Source organism: Sebastes fasciatus, chromosome 1, assembly GCF_043250625.1.
Source record: "Sebastes fasciatus isolate fSebFas1 chromosome 1, fSebFas1.pri, whole genome shotgun sequence".
Classification (NCBI taxonomy): Eukaryota; Metazoa; Chordata; class Actinopteri; order Perciformes; family Sebastidae; genus Sebastes; species Sebastes fasciatus.
This window is the reverse complement of record NC_133795.1, coordinates 21,598,382-21,624,082: the sequence shown is the minus strand read 5'-3', so window position 1 is coordinate 21,624,082 and position 25,701 is coordinate 21,598,382. Positions and strand designations below refer to the sequence as shown.

Genomic DNA, 25,701 nt, shown 5'->3' with positions numbered 1-25,701 from the left:
AATTGCAATAATTATGCAAGTACATGATTTTAATTAAATATGCTAAACTGCTTCAAGTGCTACATTTAGAAACAATAAGAGAGAAAGAAAGGGTTTTGTTTTTGTAAAATAATTTCACTCAGTATCTCTGATCTTTCTCTTTGGTTCGTTTGCTCTTTTCTTTTTTTATCGATACTGTGTCATTTTACTGTAAATTGTTGTTCATTTTGATTATTTTGACTTGTGTGTGTGGAGCCATGAAGACCAGCAAAGACTTTGTAGAAGTTGATGAGATCCAAATAAAGAAAAAAGAATCAGTTCATCAATAACTGCATGTTTGAGCAGCCAATCATTGTTCACCAACAAACTTTATTTTAAATTGTAGTCCAGATTATTCCAGATTATTCAAAACATTAAAATCAATGTTTAATTACATGAAATGTTAACAATTTATACAATATATGTAATCATCCAAAAATATATGTACAATTCTCTATTTGATGCAACAACCAGTTCAGGTGACATTTTCCAAACATAAGAAAGCCGGAGGAGCAGCAGCCCTCATGGACAAAACCACATATAGACTTTTCTTGATGAATTTTATTTAGAAGAGATATTTTTAGACATGTTTTTACTGTTGATATACTCGTTTCTAGTTCACTTTAACACGACTCGTTCTCAATGAGAACTCTTAACGCAGTGAGCAACAAACAGGACAGAATGGGATGACCAGGTAGGTGGGTGGTTGAGGCGTGGCCCTGCTCCCAAACCAAAAGCCCAGTTCCAATCTGGACCCTACACCCTCCGGATCTGCGTTTGTAGTCACACTCACAGCTAAATGAAGCACCTTCTTTAAGGTGGAGGATATAAATGCAGTGGCAAGCTTTGGGACTAACTTCCCTCTCTAAAGCAAGGAAATGAAAAAAAAATATCAGAATCAGAAATACTTTATTGATCCCCGGGGCGAGATTGAGTTATGTTTTGCTCCCATTCTAGATACATACAGTATATAGTATAACAAGAGTGCAAATAATGATGAAAAATAGGGTCTATCATTAGGTGCATATATATATATATAAACACAGTATATACACTATACAATATACAACACTTTATTATTAAATGAACCTGTCTACCATTTTCTAGACTAGACAAGGATATATTTGATCCTAAATACAATATGCAATATTTACTTTAAGTTGATAACGTCTGTATGACAATAAAGTAGAATGAATTAAATGTCTCTTAGTTTGAGCAGTTTAAGAGTAAATGTTTGTAACGGTAGTCACATGGAACTTACATTGGAGCATGTTTCATGACGGACAAAAAACAGCGTTGCACTTAGTCAGTAAGAGCAGCTGGTTAAGTCGGCATCCATGTAGACTTGCTATTGGAGGGTTTTTATAACCCACTTCCACTCCCCGCTAATTGGTTTGGGGTGGCACTTAATATGGCGGACCCTCCACCTGAACGAAGTGGAAGTGGTTAAGGAGAGGGTGTAAGAGGTGTTTTGGAATTGGGCCTAAGTTAACTTGTTAACTTCATTAAGGGGTGCCATGAATATAAGAAAGGGGGACTATGGAAAATTTGAGGAATATTTTTTTCTCTACCTTCGATTAAACCAAATAATCAACTCACCATGGATCCAGAACTGTAGATCCATCCTTCTGATTCAGGAGATGATCTGTTTGGAAGCGATTCTTCACATAAACATAACTGTTGCAACAGCCTGCTGCACACTATCAGTCTACATGTCCTGCAATGAATCAGGACTTTGGATGAGTCACTCCTCTGTGTGCAGCAACATTCAGCAGAGGAGATCTGACTAAAGCTCCACCCCTCACCAGACTCACCTGATAAACCAGGAAAGAGTTTGTTATTCTTCCTCACTAAAGAGAGTCACACAGACTGAAAACCAGACGATCAGATTCACCTTCAGAACAAACTAACAACTTCATCTGAGTGAGTTCATCTACAGGAGAGAAAAGTGGAAAACTACAACACTGCTGCTTCAACCTGCTGACGCTCCACACACTGAAGGTGAGTTTGACTAAAAACACGACTCAAACTGAAGGTAAATGTCAGTGAAGCTAGTAGAGGAGGGAGCTGTGGTCAAGCCAGCCGCTACGTTGTTTTGCAGGTCCTTGTATATCCTAGGCATTACGGTAACAGCGTGTAGGAACTGACTTCAAAATAAAAGCACCGTTCTGATGAACGTGATAGGCCTTCAAAATAAAAGCACCGTTGCGATGAACGTGATGGGACATTTCAGATTCATTCAAGAGGTCAGTCAGTCTGTCAATAAAAAATAAATGAATGAATAAAATGATTAAACAAATAAATACATAAATAAGTAAAAATAAATTAATACATATACATACATATATGCCTGATAGTGATGGAGTGATACTCTAAGGTGGTCTACTATTATTCTGTTGTGAAATTAGTTTGTGATAGTTGGTCGTGTCCTTTTAATTCTGATCTGAATTTAGAGGGAAGATAGCCCACATATAAGATTTTTAAAGGGTTTTAATTTTGAAAGACAGTTTCCCTTTAATTCTAATCTGAAATTATTTATTCATTCAGTTATTTATTTATTTATTATTGACAGACTGACTGACCACTTGAATGAATCTGAATGGCCCATCACCTTCATCAGAACGTTGCTTTTATTTTAAAGTCAATTCCTACACGCTCTTTTCGTAATGCCTAGGATATACACGTACCGCAAAACAACGTGGGGGCTGGCTTGACCGCAGTAGGAGGGAGGGGAGCCATGACTGACTGAACTTTCTGTCTACTGTGTTTTCAGCTTCACTCAGAGATAAAATGGCTTCCAGATCAGAGGAGGATCTCTGCTGTCCGGTCTGTCATGACGTCTTTAGAGATTCTGTTCTCCTGTCATGTAGCCACAGCTTCTGTAAAGACTGTCTGAAGAGCTGGTGGAGAGAGAAAGTAACATGCGAGTGTCCACTTTGTAAGAGAAGATCTTCAAAGGTTGAACCACCTTGTAACCGGGTGTTAAAGAACCTGTGTGAGTCCTTCTTACAGGAGAGAGATCAGAGAGCTTCAGAGGCTCTCTGCAGTCTGCACTCTGAGAAACTCAAACTCTTCTGTCTGGACCATCAGCAGCCAGTGTGTGTCGTCTGCAGAGATTCAGAAAAACACACCAACCACAGAATCAGCCCCATCGATGAAGCTGCACGACAATACAAGAAGGAACTTCAGGAAACTCTGGAGCCCTTAAAGGAGAAGTTAAAGGTTTTTGAACAAGTTAAAGTGAAGTCTGATCAAACAGCAGAACATATGAAGGTACAGGCCCGGAGCACAGAGAGGAAGATTAAGGAGCAGTTTAAGAAGCTTCACCAGTTTCTAGAAGAGGAAGAGGAGGCCAGGATCTCTGCTCTGAGGGAGGAAGAGGAGCAGAAGAGCCAGATGATGAAGGAGAAGGTTGAGGCTCTGAGCAGAGAGATAGCAGCTCTTTCAGACACCGTCAGAGCCACAGAGGAGGAGCTGAGAGCTGAAGACGTCTCATTCCTGCACAACTACAAGGCTGCAGTGGAAAGAGTCCAGCAGCGCCTCCTGCTGGAGGATCCACAGCTGCTCTTAGGAGCTCTGATAGACGAGGTCAAACACCTGGGCAACCTGACCTTCAACATCTGGAACAAGATGAAGGAGATGGTCTCCTACACTCCTCTGATTCTGGACCCAAACACTGCTCATCCAGTACTCATCCTGTCTGAAGATCTGACCAGTGTGAGACGAGGAGAGAAACAGCAGCTTCCTGATAATCCAGAGAGGTTTAATACACACATGTTTGTCCTGGGCTCTAAGGGCTTTAACTCTGGGACTCACAGCTGGGATGTCGATGTTGGAGACAGTACAAAGTGGACAGTGGGTGTGTTAGCAGAGTCTGTCCGGAGGAAGGAAAGGATACGGTGTCGAATATGGAGAATACAGTTCTATGGAGGTAAATACTCAGCACGGTCACTACCAGATCCACCCACTGATCTTGTAGTCCAGAAGAAGTTCAAGAGGATCAGAGTGAATCTGGACTGGAACAGAGGAAAGCTGTCATTCTTTGATCCTGATACTAACACACACATACACACCTTCACACGCGCTTTCACTGAGAAGCTGTTTCCATACATCGGCACTGGGGATGAAGTGAATATGTCACCACTGAAGGTCTGTGTGACAGTGGAACAGAGCAGTTAAAGATAAAGAGCATGATCATTTCTATAAACTCGAAAAAAAAGATTATTAGTATTAAGGATTATTTCTCTGTTGTTACAATGCTAATTGGCATGCATTTGTGGGATGAACAGCACAGCTGATTATGTTGGTAGCGCCCAAGTAAAATGTGCCCAAATTCTCTGCCAATGCTAAACGTATTCTCCTGTTGGTATTGACTCTTGTTGTGAGTGGGACCCTACACCCTCCGGCTATCCGCAGTAGAAAAATAAATTATATATATATATATATATATATATATATATAATGTGAAATTTTAGAATATTGAAATTCTGAATATATGGAATGAATTCCTGTATATATTGAATGAAATCCTGAATATATTGAATGAAATCCTGAATATATTGAATGAAATCCTGAATATATGGAATTAAATCCTGAATATATTGAATGAAATGTGAGAATATGGAATGAAAAACTCAACAACAGTCCAACAACTTTCTGATTCCCTTTCAGAAGATCTCTATCTTCTCCACCACTTCCTCAACATCCCATACTTCCTCATTTCATTAAGCCTTTAAAATCACATTCCTGTGGTCCTTGCTAGTGAAAAATATATTAACAAAAAATATGAATGAAACAGAAAAAAATGTACCCTGAGATATTCAACAAAAATAACTTAAGCTGAGGCAAAAAAAAAACTAAATACATAAAATCTTCAGCTTCACAAGAAGTAGCTAAATTCAGACTAGCATTTTACCTTCCCAGCCTCACCTGACTGGAACCTTCCACCTGCACAGGTAAGCTTAGGAGGTAAACAGGTACAATGCATCAACAATACATTATGCACCAAATGTAACAAAATGTCATTCACTGCAGAGTAACTTCACCTCTCCTCCCCCAGTCTAACAGTGCCTAGTCCCTCACTGCTGAGAGCACCTAATAATGCAAACCTGTTCTCACTATCAGTGATGTAGCTGATCAACACCAACATCACAGACAGAATCACAACAGGAAAAAACAGTGAGAATGGAGATGAGAAACCTTTCTAACCTAGTGGCACTAGTGAACTCCACATAGGTAACTTTAACTTTGGTAAATAGTGTCTATGTGATAAAGTCTGAAAGAAAAAGCCTGAAAGCTGACGTGATGATCCATTTGGTGGAAAGTGAAAGTTTCTCATGAAAACGCCAAACGACACATTAAATTGCCATGAAATTGAAATGGTGCTGGGAGGCATCATCATCTACAGAGCCAGTCTGTCCAGTCCCATTACTGGGCAGGTGGTTGAACATATTGCATTTCACCAGAGGAGGTGCATATAGATCCCTAAAGTGGTATTTCAGCAAAATATCACAAGGCAGATTTATTATGCACATCTGGTAGAGTTATACTGCACATAATCTCACAGATGCCCCAAAACTGTTAATGAACTTGCAGAAATTATTAACATGCGTCCTCAGTGATCGGATCACAAGTGGACAGCTCTAAGTACAGGTGTGAAGGCACTCAAGACGCATTGAGATCCGATCTCTCAGACCACATTCAGAGGTGGTCTGGGTCACATATGGCCACATTCTTTTAGCAGTGTGTACGTGAATGTGTCCTGGGCCACATTAAGGACCGCCTACTCACCTGACGTCCCGCTGGGATCCGCGGGGTCTCACTGTGCTCCTCAGGTGAATAAACAGGCAGACGCGAGCGCTCGTCTGCCTCGCAGCATGAAAACGGCCTCTGTGCTCTTCTATATCCTGTCGGTATAACTGTATTTTATTAAAATATATCTTATTTATAGGCTACATAATTAGTACAGACTATCAGACTAGGCACAGGAAGTGCAATATTATCATACTGTTGGAAATGTGGCAGTGTTTTTGTTCTGCTGCTTTGCTGCTGACACCTGCCCATCCGGCTAAACAGTGCACTACCAGATATTTCTGAAAATATTTGAAGTGAGAAATAGGCATTGCAGTAACAGAATATTGATTCATATTTGATCAGTGCTGCCTAGTTTGACCGTTTGGTTGGAGTTCACGAGTGATTGACAGCTGCTCAGAGACGGAAAGGCTCCAGCTCGGATCTGATTGGTTGTTTTCCTCCGGTCTGTGAAATCTTGCAGATGCCATTAGGAGCACCGGAGGACGCCGGAAGACACAGAGAGACATCATTTTTTTTTCTTCAAATTAACTGTCTCATGCACTACTGTCAAGATATAGTTTTATGACTTTTTTAATCAAATTTGCCCCAATTCTACCCACTGCAGCTTTAACCAAGTAGTTTTTTTGGCTAAACCTAACCAAACGTTACACCACGTTAACCACGTGTCATTTTGCGTATATCTACAAGCGTAATATGAGGCTGATATGAAACGCATTCATAAAACATATTTTTGGATCTGAAACATCGACATTCAAGGTATCGCAGAAACGTATAATGCCAATTTTTTCTGGCGACTGTGTTGCTATGACTGCATGAAGATTCAAGACTGAAATGAAAGAGAACAGATTTGGATATCACTGAATTACTCAAATAATGAGCATGTGTGTCATCCATGAAAAACAATGTTACAAACAACAAAGTTGGAGAATGAAGTTTTAACTTTTATTGACATTTCATTGTTAACAGAACATGGTGTTATTGGTATATAATTGGCGTGGGACAGTAAAACCAAACCAAACAAAAACCCATCTCTGCTCCAGTAATGTTAGCATTTTAAATAATCAAACTTTGTCGCATTAGAAATAAAACTGAAATTACAGAATAATCTTCTCAAGTAATAAATGTAAACATGCCTATCCAATATAAGCATTGTCATAATAATGGTATAACATTATGTGCAAAGGATGATGACTTTCATCTTAAATAAGAGAGAAATAAAAATACAAATCTTTTCAAAAGCTTTTGTTGGTATATTTACATGAGCTGATATTTGCTATCCGACTGGAGAGGACGTGATGACTCTATAAAAAAAATCCTCAAACGAAATGGTGCATCATTTTGCATGTAAAGAAGTGAGAGAAGGTCCGATTTTTTTCATTTTGATTTTATAATCAACCCATTTATTCAAAAAACCCCAAACCAAACATAAATCATAAGGTATTTACAGGAAACTTTTCTTTTTCTTTATAAGAAAAACTAACTGAAATGAATCTCTCTTAAAGCTATATCTGATAAAATCTCCCTAGTAGTAGTAGTAGTAGTTGTGATATTATCCAATCAATATCAATATATCTTCAAAAAGTCTGCCCAGACTACCTTTTGATATGTTTTATTCACCTACGTATACATTTTTTAAGAAAAGAGAACATTAGAAACTAAAGGCAACAACAGGCAAGTTAAAGGAAGACTTAGCCACGTGAAGCCACACTCCAAACTCACAGCAACGTTTGCCAGAGATGAGTTTGTTCTGTTTTAGCTGCAATTTGTGCAGATGCACTAAAAGTCATGAAATGTGATTTTAGTTATAAAACCATTTATGGAAGAAAAGTTTTAACTCAGTAGGTGGACCCAAAGAAGGAGTTATATCAGATCAGCGGTAAATGTGAAACTATTTAAAAAAATATGTGGACAGTTTGAAAGTTAGATTACTTTTTATTTTTTATACCATTCATGGTCTTGGATGTAGCTTAACAAAACAACTGTAGTCTAGAATACAAGAAGGCTAAACTCAGCCCAGTCACCAGGGAAAAGTCATTGTACATTTCTGCAATCCACGGATATGTTGAATGTTGACTTTTTTCTTTTTGCATTCGTTGCGTTGCGTTGTGTTGTTACGTTGCGTTGTCATGTTACATTGTTACGTTGCCTTACGTTGTTACGTTACCTTACGTTGTTACGTTACGTTGTTACGTTACGTTGTTACGTTACGTTGTTACGTTACGTTGTTACGTTACGTTGTTACGTTACGTTGTAACGTTTCGTTGTTACGTTGTAACGTTGCGTTGTTACGTTGCGTTGTTACGTTACGTTGTTACGTTATTACGTTATTACGTTATTACGTTATTATTTTAACTTCAACCAAGTAGTTTTGTTGACGTTAAACATATGCCATGGTTTGCAGAAACATACAATACCGTACGCACGTTCTGGCGCCTAGGTTGCGCAAACTATATTCACTTTTATTTTTTCTGATTCCATAATGTCCTATAGGATAGGTTGTTTATTTTTCGAAGTTTTTTTTTTTTTTTATCTGAATATTAAAATAGGTTCTGTTTGCTATAATCATTCCTCCTCTTCATAATGGCTATCTCCTCCAATGGAAGTGATGGGGAACAAAACCATATTTGTTGAATTATATGCTCGCCTTTAATTCAAAACAATGCAGAAAGACCTGCTTTGCACCGTGTAAAATACAGTCACTTTGGTAAAAGGTTATGGTACCAATTAATTGGAATAAGGTTAAAGTATACCGACTGAACACTGTCCATTTTCATGTTAAATCAAAATGTAACATTGTTTCCGAGATGTCCACAGTGACTTCCACAAATGTTTCTATAACTAGAAACAAACAAATCTGCAAGTGATGGACTGAAGGTGTGGATTAGTTTTCTGAATTTATCGTAATGCAGATGTACCATCCTTGGCAAGTGTCACCCCGGTTTGGGAGTGGCGTTATCAGATAACTAAGTCTAACTTTAAAGGCAACTCACTGTTGTCCAAAACCACCAGAACATCACCAGACCTGGGACAAAATGACCCCGAGGTGAAGACACCACCAAGCACAGCTACTCTGCTCCTTTTAAGAGGAGACTCTAATGCTAACCTCGAGCAAAATTGTTTTGTTCTGAATGTATCTGCCCGTCACAGTGGAAACCAAGCTCCTTCATTACTCCTTTGAATTGAAAGTAATGCTTACATGAAGGATGCACAGTAAGTGGTGTGAAATGGCCAAAGAGGAGGAATGTGACATTGAGAAAGACGAGGATTAACTTGTGGCAGGTGTGGACGCCGAGACAGACAAGTCCAACAAAACCGGTGTGTGTTTCGGTGCCAGTTTGTCCCAGATCTGCGTACAATAACCATAAAAGAGGCAAATCTTCAGAGGACCCTTTGCCCTCTGTGACAAGTACAGTTGAATAAATAAGTTTCAAACAGAAGAGCGGTGGACAGACAGTGTCCGCCACACAGGTCAGAAATCTCATGTACATATATTTTGTCTTTATGTGTGTTCCATAAGTAATATGAATAAGCGACAATAAATCACGACAGTATGTTTTCTTCAAGTACCCTTCTTCCATTTCCACAAACAGACATCTGCTGAAATACACTGTACTTTTGTAAACTGCTATTCTTCTGTAAATCTCAGTAAATATATACACAGTTTCAGACTTTTCTCCCAGAATGTTAAAGGAGGGTGGTGCCCCTTCAGTGCAGAACAATTTCTTTAAATGTGTCTGAGTTATTTTTTCAGGTAAAACATGATGTATATAGAACGTTTTACCTGCTCACCACCCCCCTTTGTTAAAAGTCAACACATTTCCATTAAGTACTGCAGGCCACTCAACAACCTCCACAAAGTGTCCTTTAATAAAACCCACTGTAACCTGATGAAGATGATGTGAGAACAGGAGTCATTCGTCGTCAAAAGCAACATCGGGGTGGCAGGAGCCTAAGAAAAATAAAATAAAATCAGGCAACCAACCAAAAAGTTGCCGGCTTTAACGCCCCAAAAAACGCTGTAGAAATCAGCATAAGGAACTGCACGAGAAGTGCTCTTTCATCTACTGCTGAAGTGCCGTGAAGCAAGGCACTTAATCCCCGATTGCATCAGTGCAGCGACTCAGCGGCTTGCGACACATAAGGAGATGAATGGTGGTTTAATCTGCCTGTAAAACCTACAGTAAGTACCTGATAGCAACACTGAAGTTAAGTAATAATCCTGTATGCGAGTTATTTACATTATGAATGAGCACCGAGAACAACAATGATGGCGAGAGTGAGTGAAATGAATTAGGTGATATTATTATTACATGTTGAAGTGGGATGGAAACCCCCCGTTAGCTCGATGAAATGTTTCCCCCCTCAGGGAGAACACACCGAGGGAAAGCTACGGCTCTCCCCTCCCATCATCGCTCATGTTAAATCACAAACCTGCAACGCTTCACAACTAGCCTGGAGCTCTGCTATATTTACAAAGTGCTCCAGCGTCCAGTAGAGACACCACACAGCTGATAACCACCTTAAAGTACAAGGATCACGTAATATCTACCCCCTTTCTTTGCCTGTTTCGTCTAAAGAAGTGCACAAAAGCAGAAAACCTAAAGTGTTTTTTTTATCAATAAAAGTTTCAGCTGAGAAATAAATGAACTGATAAAATAAGTAGAGCGCTTTCCCCCGGAAAATTAAGGAGGACGATCCACAAATTAAAACGTAACACAGTGATATCAAGATAAACAGTCCAACAATGAAGCCTTTTTAAACTACTACAGTACTCAGTGTCATTTTCAGCCTAATAACTCCACATGAATGCTAGTTTTACTGTAAGTACACATACAGAATCATTTCCATTCCCTGTCAATGTACACAATCTGGTTTTCTAATAATCTGGTCACATGATGATCTTCAATGTTTTGAACCATTGTTAAGAAGTCAAATAAAAATAAAGAAGATTGACTGTCCAGTTTACTTTGAAAGGAAGTCCTTGGTATAGGATAGCAGTCTGGAAAATATCCGAGGCATTCTGATTGTGAATTAAAACTCCTTAGACTCAGACGTGGATAACACCCACCAACGCGTTTCCGCTCAACAGGTCTTCATCAGGGTGTGTAGTTTGGTGAGAACAGGTGTTCAAATTTAAAATCTAATCAGGGGGTCATGTGACCTGAGTCACATGACATGAGAATGCTACCAACTTGAAACAATAAAATGACAATGGACTTATCAAAAATATATGTATAAAGAGTGATAAGATGAATAATGTGCTAATATGAATTATAATGCTCATAAAAATAATAATAATATAAAAATATAAAAAAAATAAAAAAAGAATAAAAAATAAAATAAAACAAAAATTAAAATAAAATTAAAATAAGTGTAAGGCAGATGAATAAGTAAAGACAAAAATAACTAGCCAGGCTGACTTAGAACTAGTGTTTCTTGAGGGTTTTTTGTAGAGCACATGGAGCTGGACATGTGTCAAATTTCAAGTCGTTTGAACCTGAAGGTGTGATGGGCGTGGCCTTCCCAAAATCCTGTTTTTATGTATTAATACAGCGCCACCATCTGGCCGATTGGGGTCATACTTTTTGGGAAGCACTTGCACTTCATCTACAGTTAATGCTGGCTCCTTCGGGGCTTGAACCCTAATAAATAACCAATGGTATAAACCGAGAGCGACCGTGTGGGGCTCAACACTGTGACTTGGTTAGTACTTGTCCAAAGTCTTAGCCACCGATAAAAGTATCAGGAGGTAAAAAATAAATGATGGTGTACGGAAACAGGAAGGAACTACAAAGGGCTGGAAAACATGCAGTTCAAAACTATATAATTCAAAGAAAGCTGGACAGTCACTGTTCTTTATTTTCATTGACTACTCGTCCCATCCTTGAAGAGCATCTGTTTTTTTTACTTCAACATTTCCGACACCGAGTTTCCTGACCCAGTGCTGCACTCCCAAGTTTTTCTTCAACTGTTAAGAAGTTTTGAGTTAATCACCATTGAAAGGTTTCATTCCAAAATGATGGACGTCCTCTTTGAAAGAAGCAGTTCATCAATAATTATTTTAAAAAAGCTGACATTAGTGCAACTTTGACAGTAATATTTTCCAAATTAACTTCAATTATAAGATCCATAAAATTTTGTTAGGATTTATTTTCCCACTAGGGATCATATTCCCATTATGAACGCATACTGAATATTCATATTAATTATGTGACTAGAGCTGAAACGATTTATCGATTAATTGATTGCTCGATTGATGGAACATTAAACAGCAACTATTTTGACAATAAACTAATAATTAAAAAAGTAATTTTTCAAGTAAACATTTGTTGTTTCCAGCTTCTCAAATGTGATTATTTGCTGCCACATTTATGTCTTATATATCAGGGATTCTCAAACTTTTTGGGGCCAGGGACCTCTTACAGGGGAGAACATTTTCCAAGGACCCTCTCATAATCGTAAAACCGATTAAGCATAATGCTTACTACCATTTGTACTCTTTGACGCCATCGGAATTATTTGTATTCTAAAACTTTTCAACCTAAATACTTCAGACCTGTTTGATAGTGATAATAAGAAACACATCTCAATTTGAATCATGTTAAGATAAGATGAGATAATGCTTTATTAGTCCCACAGTGGGGAAATTTACAATGTTATTGAATGTTTATACCATTTATTTACCGTTAAACAGAGGGGGATTTCATTCAAATTGTATTTGGACTCAATTTGACACAATTTATAGTCTATATTTCAAGTATTTGATCTTAAAAATGTTCAGAAAATGAACAGTAGCAAGACTGGCATAGTCCTAATAAATCCAGATATTTAAATTTACGAGTCTACAGCTGACTGTCAGTAAGGGCTTCAACTTAAAAATAATGATTGATTTCTATTGGCCCAGAGCTAACATGGGTGGGAGTAATGGACACAATATGCTTGTTTCATTGGTGCAAATGGTCCCCATCTGTAAATATGCACAATTAATGACACGGCACAGTTTTATCATTTATAGCAAATTATTTTGCGGACCCCCTGACAGAGTGCCACGGACCCCACTTTGAGAATCACTGTTGTATATGATTTTAAACTGATTATCTTTGGGCTGTTGGTTAGAAAAAAAAGGTGTCAAAATCATTTGAAGATCATCGCTATTCTCGGACATTTCATATTTAAAAATGATTAATTGATTTATCAAGAAAATAATCGTCAGATTAATCAATAAAGAAAATAGCTGTTAGTCGCAGCCTTGCATGTCAGCTTTAATTTCATCCAAATGTTGGATTATCTCCTTTAGGAATGCAACTTTTCAATTTGACTCACTTAAATTTTAAAATGTTATAATATTTATGAAACTCCTATCACGCAGCTCTGTCTGGACCTTCATACTCCAGCTGAGAAAACACTAAGAGAAAGACAAGTTTCGTCCAATAGGCAATTTTCTTAAGATAGACATTCATGTTTCCATAAACTCACACAACCCTGTCTGTATATACTGTATATAGGCTTAAAGGTAAAAGACGCTTGTTCTGTGTTTATTGTACACCCTCGAGGATCAAATACGTGTTTTTTCCCCCCACCGAGTCAAAACAGCGCTGTAGGGATATTGAACGACATCGATTTGTGCTGAATGCTGCTGCGTGTGCTGAATTGCTCTCGACAGCAGCAAGTAATTGCACGGATATGCGTCGAGAACACATTCAATTACTGCGGGACAGAGAGCTCGGTGAGTGAGGTACAAAGCTGAGCGAATGAGAACAAGAACAAGGGGAGAGGTAGGGAGAGAGAGAGAGACACACAGAGGCAGGCATTATGTACTCTTTTAAATGTAAAGTAGCCTTGAGAATGATGTGGAAAGACACTGGCTGCATTATTAGTGGGTGGATGTATATATGGATAGTTCATATTCTCAACCCAAAGAGAGACATTTAAATCTTCAGAGTTATACAGACAGTCTGGAGAAACAGTGACTCACTTAGGATGTCCCAATTTACCCTGCAACAGTGATTTCTAGCCCGGGGTAGGAGGTCATGGATGGGGGACTCCAAACTCCCTCTGGGGAGCCGACCGGCCTCTGAGTGAACCATTATGAGTCATATTGGAGTTAATGACATTTAAATTAGCAGCTCGTGTATTATGCTGAGTTAGAACTGCAGTGCTGCTGTTTTAGAAGATGTGGTGAGGATTGGAGTGTTACGTAACAGCCCAGTCGCACAGCAGTTCGTGAAATAGTCATGAAATTTTGTGTATTGATTCGTGTACATAGACGCGAATTTCTCTTTTTTTTGGTGATGGTCAGCACGGAATCAATTCATATGTAAACCACGTAATTGTGAAAAAGGAAGTATAGAGAGCGACGGACACTGCATAGGGAGGACGTCGGGGTGGATGGGTGGGTCAAAAAACACAGGACTTTCACCAAGGAGACTGTTAACGCTGACATACTGTTCGAGTTGTTCGAGTTGAAAGTTGATTATTTGTCACGTAACTTCCGTACTTAAGTTACGCCTCTTCTGGTGTTATTTTAACCCAAACCCTGATGTTTTCCTAAACCCAACTAAGTAGTTTGGTTGCCTAAGCCTAACCAAGTCGATCTATTCCTAAACCTAACTGAGTGGTTTTATTTTGAAAAGACTGGAGCGGAAATTGACACTTGCGTCGTGTGTTGCAGGACATTTGTAGGGAAAAGCACTAAAAATACGTTGTTGAAAGTCGTGCTGAGCGTCACGAAAAAAAGGGAAATTTGTGTGTATGTACATGAATCAAATAGATTCAATTTTGTGACTATTCCACGAACTGCCGTGAGACTGTGCTGTACATAAGGTGCCACAAATCTACCTTTTTGTGCATGCATCGCTCCCTCTACAGGGTCAATTGGATAAATCTTTTCATCAAAGTGGAACACAGGAACTTTACATGTTGGCATCCCAAAATGGCAGCTGTTTAAAACATCCAAACCTCCCAGAAAATACTCAGATATTGTGCAACAACTGCTTGTTTGTATTTACCAAACGGGCCAGAAGTGATGAGAGAAGAAAAATATTGTTCGATACGTTTTATAATTTTTTGTCTTTTTGATATAGGAAAAGTGACCACACCTAAGCCATTAAGAGTCAAAATGACATGGTCTTATCTAATATAAAACTGATCCCTTTTGCAGGTTGTTGTACTTAAATTGATGTAAATTGAAAGAAATTTAAAGTCTTGTCAAAAAAGAAACACATACAACCTACAGTATAAGTTATCATTCCTGTAAAGCCTGGAGGCAACTTAGAGAAACTGCCGATCATCAATCACATTTTAGCTCACGTTGCAACACAACTTGTCAAATGTGAAACATGTGGCAACACAGCTAATGTTCCTTAGTACACAAAAAGTAACACAAAATGTGTTTAAAATGTGTCGACAAAATCCTGCTGAGGAGTAAAATTCAACAATTTAGAGCCAAAGACGACAAGAAAATTTGGCACTTTTTGACTATAACTGGAGACAAATTACAAGCTTCTTAGTTTTAACCAACAATTAAATCATAATGAAAGCAGCCTGACTGAACGTGGACAAGCAACCTGGAGTGTTAAACAAACTGGACGAAGATGGTGTATTGATAAAGAAATTGTGAGATGCTGGACCTCAAAAGATGAAAAGAAAGACAAGGTAAGTAGATGATGAGGCTAGCACAGATGGATGGAGATGGTAAGATTAAATAGACGGAGAGGATGAACCAACTGAGAGAGGAGAGGCCAGATGGACAGTGAAAAAAGACAGAGGGAGGACAGTAGGATTAAAGCCAGGGATGTGGAGGGCGAGTAGCCCCTATTACAGCTTTGTGAACAGAAGTACTTCATTAAGTTTGGTCGATGTCGCCGTGCCGCAGACAGCATACTAATACAGACCAACATATATCCTCTGTGTACCCCCCTCCCCCCCTGCCTCCGTTTCCCTGTATTCAAACGCTCCCTGTCCCTTTACTTTCTCTTTCCTCCCTTTTTGCATCTTGAAGAGCCTCCCTCCTCGCTAGAGCGAGGGAACAGAGAAATACAAAGATGAGGATAAAGACAGACTCAAGGAACAAACTAAACCAACTAGTTCAGCTCGGGGCCCGTATTTATCAAACTTCTAAGAGTTACACTTAAGACCAAGGATTAAAAAAGTTCTTCGCTGAGTGTTCAGACACATTTGTCAAGCAACTTACTCCAACTTACAGCAAAGTGTAAGAGTAATATTAAAGAGACGCTTTCAAGTGATTAATCACATGCATATTCAGAGCAGCATACGGAAGAGTATTAGGGCCAGGCAGGAGGAATAAAATGAGAGGAGGAAGATATTTTATTTTGCATTTTGAGAATAAAGTCACAATGTCAAGAATAAAGTTGAAATGTTGAGAATAAGGTCCAACTTTCAGTATTAAATAAAATCAGAGGAGGAAGACTTTTTTTTTAATTTTGAGAATATGTCAAAATGTCTAGAATTAAGTCGAAGTGTTGAGAATAAAGTTGATTTGTTAAGAATAAAGTTGAAAAAACATTTCAAGAATAAAGACAAAAACTACTAGCGTTAGCGTACATACTGGAATTTTGAATTTATTCTCGACATTTCAACAACAACAACAAAAATTCTCCCTCCTCTCATTTTTTCTCCTTATGCCTGGCCCTAATATTCTTCTGTAGCAGGAAGAGCCAATCAGACACAAGGATTTACCATACATCTCTAATATTGTTCATTGTTAAAAAAAAAAGAAATCCTTGTAGTAAATGTGCAAAAGCTGTGCGAAATCCTTGATTTCTCAAGTAGCAATTAAAATTCCACTGCAAGAAATTCTGCAGTGTGTAGAAAAGGTATGTCAAAGAACTTGAATGCAACAGCTTTGTTGTTGTTTGCACCACTGCTACATGCCAAAAAAGACAAAGTGGTGTAAAGCCCAATCAAATGTTCAAATAAAATGCAAATAGTGGGCTAAAATGACTGTTTTTTCAGAATAACACTCAGCAAATGTATTACTCATCGTAACCAATGATGTTTTGTACAATCACTAAAAACATAAGCAGCTTTTATTTTGAAGTTTGTGAATAGGAGTAAAAGTTTCAGTTTGATAAATATGAGCCCTGGTTGTGTGCAGCTTGTTAAATAAAAGCCATTGTGTTACGCCTGTTGAGACAGAGGTAAGGCTGTTGAACTGTCATTCATCTATTCTATCATTATATGCCGATGACTAGTTATTCTACATCTGCGAAAACCCATCAGTCCAAGCTGTGTAAATCAAAGCAGGGGGAGTTTTAAGCTGACAAAGGTCTGAGCTAATGGTGGTGAAGATGTATTTTTTTGTTGTCTGCGGTAAAAAAAGAGAGAAAAGGTCCTCTTTGACAGTTTTACAGCTCCATACAAGTATAAATAATTTAAATTAAATTCAGATCGACAGAGAGATCCTTGGTTTTCTTTTAGTTATGGCCTTTCTACCTACATTTTATCTTCAAGTTTGATATTTTTAAACCATTTCTTTTCTTTTTTTTTCATTAAATTTCATCTAACTTAATAGTTGAAATAGTTCACGTGTACAAGTTGTTGTTAGAACAAACTTGGAGGTGGCGTCTGGCTTTAAGGAGCATATTCATTCTGCCCCAAATCCTTTTTCTTTTTCTTTTCACTGAGAAGGAGGGTCGTGTTGTAGGTCCCAGAAGTAATAGTCAAAGTTCAGTGTCACTCATAAGACCCCGTTTCATTTAGCCAGAGATGTTGTGGACAGATCAGGTGTGTTATCTGTCCTTAGCCAATCAGATCCTCCTTTGCGGACTTGTTCTTGCTGTCCTCACCCATGTTTGTTTTAAGCGTCCATTCCTAGTGAGGAACGGGAAAAGTCTAAATCAGTATCCTTGCTGCTCTATACTGAAGTGCTTGAGTCACAAGACAGGCACGAATCTCTCTCTCTCACACACACATACTTGCATACACACACTCTGAGCCAATGTCTATATCTACTCCCGAATAGCATCATCATTGTCCGACCTATTATCACTAGCTAGCACAATTAGCATTTTTCAGCATTGACTTTCCAATGTTTTTTGCTAGCGTTCTCGGCCATTAGCTAACATAAGCTAGCTAACAGTTTAACGACTGCTTGACGCCTTCAATCCATGAACTTTGACCTCTTCAAAGCACAGTTGCCTGTCATACCCACTCCTGAACAGGGTATTTGTAGTAGTGCTGCGTCATGGTGTTCTGCTGCACTCCTTTGTTTTTAAACTGGAATATTGTGTACACCAGCACCAGAATGCACAGCGACAGAATGCAGGGGATCACCACGGCGATGGCGTTGACCGTCGTTGGGACGTCGTTGATGGTCACCATGATGTCCACATCGTCAAGGGGCAGCTGGCGGTCTCCGCGGTTACCCTTGCTGCCAGAGCGCTCCATGTCAGACTGGTCGCAACCCATCCAGTCGCGCAAGATGGACTTGGGGTATCCGGATTCCACGTTCAGCTTCTGGTTGTCGAACTTCCAGTATTCCTTCCCCTTGTAGAAGTACGTGTAGTCTGAAGACGGCAGGATGAGTGGGTGGGTAGGAGGAAAGAAAGACATAAAGGTGGGTAAAGGAAAAAAAGAAGGAAAAGAACAGAAAAGAAAAATTAGTAGAGTTTTGTGAGGGAGACATAAAGGTTTGAAAATATTTAAGCATTCAACATACAGCTTACAAAACATAATTTAATATTAGTGCTGTCAAAGTTAACGCAATAATAACGCGTTAACACAAATTTGTTTTAATGTCACTAATTTCTTTAATGCATTAACGTAATCAATATTTCGGAGGTTGGAGCTGGCTTTTACAGATAGAAAGAAGACACCGCTGTCATATGAAACTAGAAAACCTAAGGAATATATTGGTACCAACCATGTCATACTAGGTTGTTGCGAAGTAACGCTCCAAACTTGTGCTAAATTTTGCCGAGGAAAAACTGGCATGGCCATTTTCAAAGGGGTCCCTTGACCTCTGACCTCAAGATATTTGTATGAAAATGGGTTCTATGGGTACCCACGAGTCTCCTCTTTACAGACATGCCCACTTTATGATAATCACGTTCAGTTTTGGTCAGTCAAAGTCAAGTCTGCACACTGACACACTGACAGCTGTTGTTGCCTATTGGGCTTGAGTTTGCCATGTTATGATTTGAGCATATTTTCTATGCAAAATGCAGTCCCTGTGAGGGTTTCTGGACAATATTTGTCATTGTTTTGTGTTGTTAATTGATTTCCAATGATAAATATATACATACATTTGCATAAAGCAGCATATTTGCCCACTCCCATGTTGATAAGAGTATTAAATACTTGACAAATCTCCCTTTAAGGTACATTTTGAACAGATAAAAAATGTGCAATTAATTTGTGATTAATCCAGATTAACTATTTTAATTGATTGACAGCCCTACAATAAACTGATCAAAAGGATGTCAAAATAACGACATCATGATGCCGATTTGTGAAAAGTCTGAATTCATGCTTTATCAGGTCTGTCTGCAAGACGACAAGAAAAGAACTTTTAAAAATGCTTGCTTTCTGAATGGAGTTTGAATTTCGCGTTGCATAATTCACGTTGATTCACGTCTTTGCATTGATTTTGAATGTAATCGCGCCACCCGAAAAGTTTGCTACGCATTTGGTGAGAACAAACCACCCTGGACACCAAAATTCCACGACACCACCTTAAACATCCAACTTACAAATTCAGCTTTGCAACTCCTCCAACCTTTGAACATCGTGATTGTGATTGTAAAATCACAAGAACTGAGACCAAATATCACATCATATCTAAGATCTGGAAGCTCCGTGTTTCATCAATTCCTCAAAAGCTCACTCTCAGGAGACAAACACTTACATCCAGTGACAAACACAGTCCTTCACCCTTTAAAAAAAGCTTCTTCTTTAACTGAAAAACATTCATCAGCGTCCTCAGCTCCCCCTCTCAACTCTGGTAGATCCCTGGCTGTGACGCAGAATCTCATTAGAAGCAATAACATTTCTATTGTGACACAGTGGTTATAGGCAGCTACAGTATTTCAGTCCCAGCAGTGGTTGTTTTTATTGAAGGGCAATATTATGTAATGCCTGTGAGACAGACACTGTAGCTGGGAGACAAATGGGATGGTATGTGAGTGAGAGATACAGGAGGGGGATGGGAGGTAGGGGGCGAAAACATGAAGTGATTCATCCTCACCAAACACACAGTCTCACACATACAAGCAGATGTGATGACGAGCTGCAATAAGTGCATGTAAGTGTTAGCTAATGTTAGTATTTTATTAAATATCAGCAGGTCTGTGTTTCTTCCTAACAACTACATAAAGACAATTTTGTTGGTTCCTTTTATTTATTCACATTTATTCTTCAATGAAGTGCTCTGTATTTATATTTAGAGATGCACCAAGACCGGATCGAATATCGGGTCGATACTGACTCAAACAGCTCTATCGGATATCGGTGATAATGGGGCCAATCTATTCAATTCAATTATTTATATACTAAACAGTATATAATCTATACTGGAATTTTAATTCCTGTTTAAGTTTTGACCAATTTGTTGCTGGTATCGGATCAGTACTCGGTATCGCTGATACCAAAAGCCCAGGTATCGCTATATCAAGATTGAAAAAGTCGGATCGGTGCATCCCCATTTATATTTTAGATATGTGCTCAGTAAGCGTTTTTCATTTAAAGCTGAAATCTGTAACTTTCTGCACAACAAATAACCGCGTGTGCCCCTCGGCATCGTGAACCAACGCACGGAGGCTCCCTTTAGCAACAGTATGTGATGTATCGGGCTTTCAACTAACTACAATGTAAACCTACCCGCGGCGTTATTTGATGGTCGGAGCAAGCGACGTAGCATTAAGCGTGAGAGTCTGTTCAGGGCGGGCGTAAGGGGTGGTGGATGGGTCAAACAAATACAAGACTTTCAACCAGGAGACCGATATTTGTAACGTTGACTCATTTTGTCACGTGAGTCGTTGGTATTGTCATGGTACATGTCCACAGCCTCCGTCCATTCCACACGTCCCAGTCATTGTCTATGTAAGCAGCCGTGCAATGTATGTGGTAGTGTGGCGGCATGATTCGAGGGACGGGGCGTCACGTTGGCTGCTCTTCTTTTACATAAAGTTGTGGTCTAGGCTACTTTATGCAAAATAAAGACAGATTCAGCAACTGCTTGGCTTATTTCTCGCATAAAATGTTTTCAGAACACACATTTCGGCGAACTATTTTCGTGATATAAGAGAAGAAAGTTTCCAAAGGAGCCGTTATGTTGTTTCCGGTTAGAAAGCTGGGAGTAGCAGGCCAAGAGGAAAAACGTTTGTTCAGGTGCCTTGTGTCTAGTGGCAGCCCATCAAGCGTCCAATGCTGGGAAGCAAGGCGATCCCTCAGGATAACAAACGCCTCTGTGGACATGTACCGTCAGTCCCATGAGTCACATGAGTCACGTGAGTCGCTAGTCGTCGCTAGTCGTCTGTCTCCGATGCCGAGGGGCACTGACCAAGCGACGTCATTTGACGAGTTGGGAGTGAGAATGTGTTGCAATAACACCTCTACAGCTGAGAGGTTATTAAAACTACATTTGATCTAAACTACAGATGGCAGAGAACTACAACAAAGATGACTGGCCCAAGGGCACACACACACACACACACACACACACACACACACACACACACACACAGCTCACCGACAGAAAAAAACCCAGAAGGTTTCTTCTGTTGTCCGCTTTTTTGTCTGCTCCATCACCTCCAAACAGCCCAAAGGAAACAAACACAAACACATTTGTCTGTAACCTCTGAAGTCCCTGCAGGACAGCTTCTCATCTAACACCAAGACACCATGCCCCACCGAACATGTCACCGCCTCTGATCTCACCCCCACACACACACACACACCCTCTGAGGCAGCCACAAGGTCATGAGGTCACGTCTCGACAAGTGGAAGTGATGATGGGGTCTTTTCTTCTAGCAGGCAGCAGTATGTGTGATTCTGTCGGTCGCCTTTGCTTCTGGAGGATAAACTGACGGACTGACTCTTTGACTGATTTGTTGACTTATTCTATTGTGTTGTAGTAGAAGAGTGAATACATTTCTCCACATAATTTTACGAGTATCCCTTCAGGATGAAAAGGATTGATTAGATGAATCTACAGAAAGGAACTCTCCCTAGACATGTTCTATTTCATTCGTTGCCATTTCCTGCATAAAAAAGAAAAAGTAAAGCAGGGGAAATTTTGAAAATTGTAATAAATCATTAACTACACCTTGAGAGTTAGCATCGCTAACATTGCAATAGAAGTAGAAATTAAATTAAAATCTGACTCAAATAATTTCATTTAGTTCAAAGTCACATAGTCCCTGACAATTAGGGGTGGAAGAAAGTATTATAGTTGTATATCTTCTGTCTTTCGGAGGTTGTAGCAGGCTTAGCTTTAAAGCTAGCATGAAAGTATTGGCATCATATGAAACTAAAAAACCTAAGGAATCCAACCAAGTATGAATTGGTACCAAGCATGTCATACTTGAATGTTGCGAAGGAGGTTAAATAACACTCCAAACTTGCACTACATTTTAGAGAGGAAAAACTGTCATGGCCATTTTCAAAGGGGCCCCTTGACCTTTGACCTCAAGATATGTGAATGAAAAGTACCCACGAGTCTCACCTTTACGTTATAATCACATGCATTTCTTGGCAAAAACCGTGCAGTTTTTTGCATGCAGTACAAATGTGTTATTTTCACCTAATCTAAATTGTGTACTTGAATATTTCTGCATACTGGGGTCCTTAAACAATCTTAGAGTTACATAAATTGGATAAATCATTGTAAAGCTGAGACTCTTATTTAAAGATATTTTTTTGTCTTTTGCCTTTATTTGACAGAGATAGAGATAGTTGAGAAAGAGAGGGTATGACATGCAGCAAAGGGCCACAAGTCGGGTTCGAACACCGGGCCACTGCAGCAGGGACTCCTGGCCTACCAGGTGAGCTACCGGGGCACCTTAAAGCTGAGACGCTTGTGGATCCAATGAGTCCAATTGTATTCATGTGTAATGATGTTACTCCCCATAGTGGCCATTTCACATAGTGACTTTTTTTTTATACATATGGTGGTGTGTCTTTATACCATGACAATTTTCCTAAAATTAGATTTGAAAAAAAAATTGTAATATATAGTAATATATTGAATCGTTACCCCTGTATCATGATACGTGTCGTATCGCCATATTCTTGCCAATACAAAGCCCCACTGACAATGACTATGGGTTTCTTTCGAAGGCACATCAGGACACACACAGGTTGTCACTTCTTCAAAAAAGTTTGAATGAATGAGAACACGTAATTTCTTTCAATTCAATCAAACGCAACGCACGACATCTAATCCTGACGTATGTAATAGGATTGAGGTTGTTTGTGTCATTTGTTCACGTCTTTATTTTCATTTTATATATCAGTTCACACTTTCTTTAAATCAAACATTTGTTTCCACTCTCTTTTAAAGTATAAATGTCTGTAAGGTTTTTTGAAAATGCCAAGTGTATGGATTGTGCTGTATAAATGAATGTCTTGCTATGTATGATGATGATGCACCAAACTGAATACTCACATCCCTCCTTGCTGATGAAGGCCCCCTGCGGTGCGTCCGGTATTCCCTTCCACACAGCGATGGATTTGGGGTATCCTGGGTCGGCCGTGCGCTTCTCCTCATTGTAGCGCCAGTACTGGTCCCCTTTGAAGAAGTACGTTTTCCCAACCGGCTCCCAGCGCAGCGCCGTGTCGATGCCATCTTTGGGGAGGCAGCTGCCCAGCTCCACCAGGCTGTGAGGGTAACCTGGCTCAGCCGTCACCTCCTTAAACACCCAGTACTTATCGCCTGGAGGATGTGGGAAAAGATAAGTCAGCACTTCTGTTTTGTTCTTTAAGGTGCATTTACAACCACAGATGTCACTCATGTCATTAAAGTCTGAGTTGCGTTGATTTCTTTAATGTCCAGACAAACCCTGAGGATTTTGAATCATGTATTTTTCACCCTTAGTTTAATATTTATAAGTGATTATTTAATGGTTGAAATGCAGGATCCAGATCAGCACCAACATGTGCAAAAACAAAAGAGGTGAAAACATGACCCCTTTAAAAAGTGTCAAAACATAATCAAAAACCTTCAGAAATAAATCCAATCAAGTTTTTTTTAGGGCTGTCAATCGATTAAAATATTTAATTGCAAATTAATGACACATTTTTTATCTGTTCAAAATGTACCTTCAAGGGAGATTTGTCAAATATGTAATACTCTTATCAACATGGGAGTGGGCAAATAAGCTTTCTTTATGCAAATGTATATATATATTTACAATTGGAATCAATTAACAACACAAAACAATGACAGATATTGTCCGGAAACCCTCACAGGTACTGCATTTAGCATAAAAAATATGCTGAAATCATAACATGGCAAACTGCAGCCCAACAGGCAACAACAGCTGTCAGTGTGTCAGTGTGCTGACTTGACTATGACTTGCCCCAAACTGCATGTGATTATCATAAAGTGGGCATGTCTGTAAAGGGGAGACTCGTGGGTACCCATAGAACCCATTTTCATTCACATATCTTGAGATCAGAGGACGAGGGATCCCTTTGAAAATGGCCATGCCATTTTCGGCAGCTGTGGCTCAGAGGGTAGAGCAGGTTGTCCACCATCGGTAGGTCGGGGGTTCGATCCCCGGCTGCTCTGGGTCACATGTCGATGTGTCCTTGAGCAAGACACTTAACCTCAAATTGCTCCCGAAGGCATAGCCATCGATGTGTGAATGAGTATTTAGATTAGAACCTGATGGGCAAAGTTGGCACCTTAGCAGCCTCTGCCATCAGTGTATGAATGGGTGAATGTTGACATGTAGTGTAAAGTGCTTTGAGTGGTCGGAAAACTAGAAAAGCGCTATATAAATGCAAGTCCATTTACCATTTTTCCTCTGCAAAATTTAGAGTGACAAGCTAGTATGATGGTTGATGATGGTTGGTATGGGTGATACCAATGGATTCCTTAGGCTTTCTAGTTTCATATGATGTCAGTATCTTCAGTCTAGCTTTAGCTTGAACTCTTTCGCTCTAGCTCCGAGCCCACTACAACCTCCATAATCGCAAGTTGCATTAATGCGTTAAAGAAATTAGTGGCGTTAAAACAAATTAGCGTTAAAGAGTTATTGTCCAGCCCAGTCGCACAGCAGTTCGTGAAATAGTCACAAAATTCAATGTATTGATTCGAATTTCACATTTTTTTCTGCGATGGTCAGCGTGAAATTAATTCGTATGTAATGCACATAATTGTGAACCGGGAAGTATAGAGAGTAGAGAATGCTGCGTAGGGAGAAGGTCAGTGTGGATGGGTGGGTCAAAAAACACAGGACTTTTGTCCAGGAGACTGGTGTTCGTCTGTGAAACCAGAAGTCAAAGTTGATTTATTTGTCACATAAGTTACTGCACTTCCGGTGTTATTTTAACCCAAACAGGGATCTTTTCCTAAACCTAACTAAGTAGTTTGTTACCTAAGCCTAACCAAGTCGATCTTTTCCAAAATCTAACTAAGTAGTTTTAATTTGAAAAGACTAAAGCGGAAATTGACACGTGTGTCACGTGTTGCTGAACATTTGTAGGAAAACGCACGAAAATACACTGTAGAACAACTCAGTAGCTGCTTTCTACTTCACTGAGAAAACTGTGAAGATTAAACAGCTCCTCTGCAGCTTTGTTAAATATCCAGTTCTTATGTTCAGATGATAGATGTGGGAAAATATAAAGAGAGATTAAAAACCGGCAGTTAAATCATACAACTACTCTATAAAGGCTCTTTTA

The 25,701-nt window shown here is 39.3% G+C and overlaps 3 protein-coding genes across 3 annotated transcripts in view; 2 read left to right on the top strand and 1 right to left on the bottom strand.

The window, feature by feature from the left end:
* Positions 1-25,701, top strand: part of LOC141768833 (zinc-binding protein A33-like) — a 275,021-nt gene that overhangs the window by 180,294 nt on the left and 69,026 nt on the right. The gene's annotated exons all lie outside the window — the stretch shown is intronic.
* Positions 1-25,701, top strand: part of LOC141768824 (nuclear factor 7, brain-like) — a 94,008-nt gene that overhangs the window by 1,752 nt on the left and 66,555 nt on the right. The window lies entirely within an intron of this gene.
* The window catches only part of mmp24 (matrix metallopeptidase 24), a 94,876-nt gene continuing 86,501 nt past the window's right edge, over positions 17,327-25,701 (bottom strand). Inside the window, exons 9-10 of the mRNA XM_074637169.1 lie at positions 23,459-23,725; positions 17,327-18,359 (exon numbers count right to left, since the gene is read on the bottom strand). Of these exons, the coding sequence (XP_074493270.1) occupies positions 17,995-18,359; positions 23,459-23,725 (632 nt within the window). The 3' untranslated portion in view covers positions 17,327-17,994. The remainder of the gene's footprint in view (positions 18,360-23,458; positions 23,726-25,701) is intronic.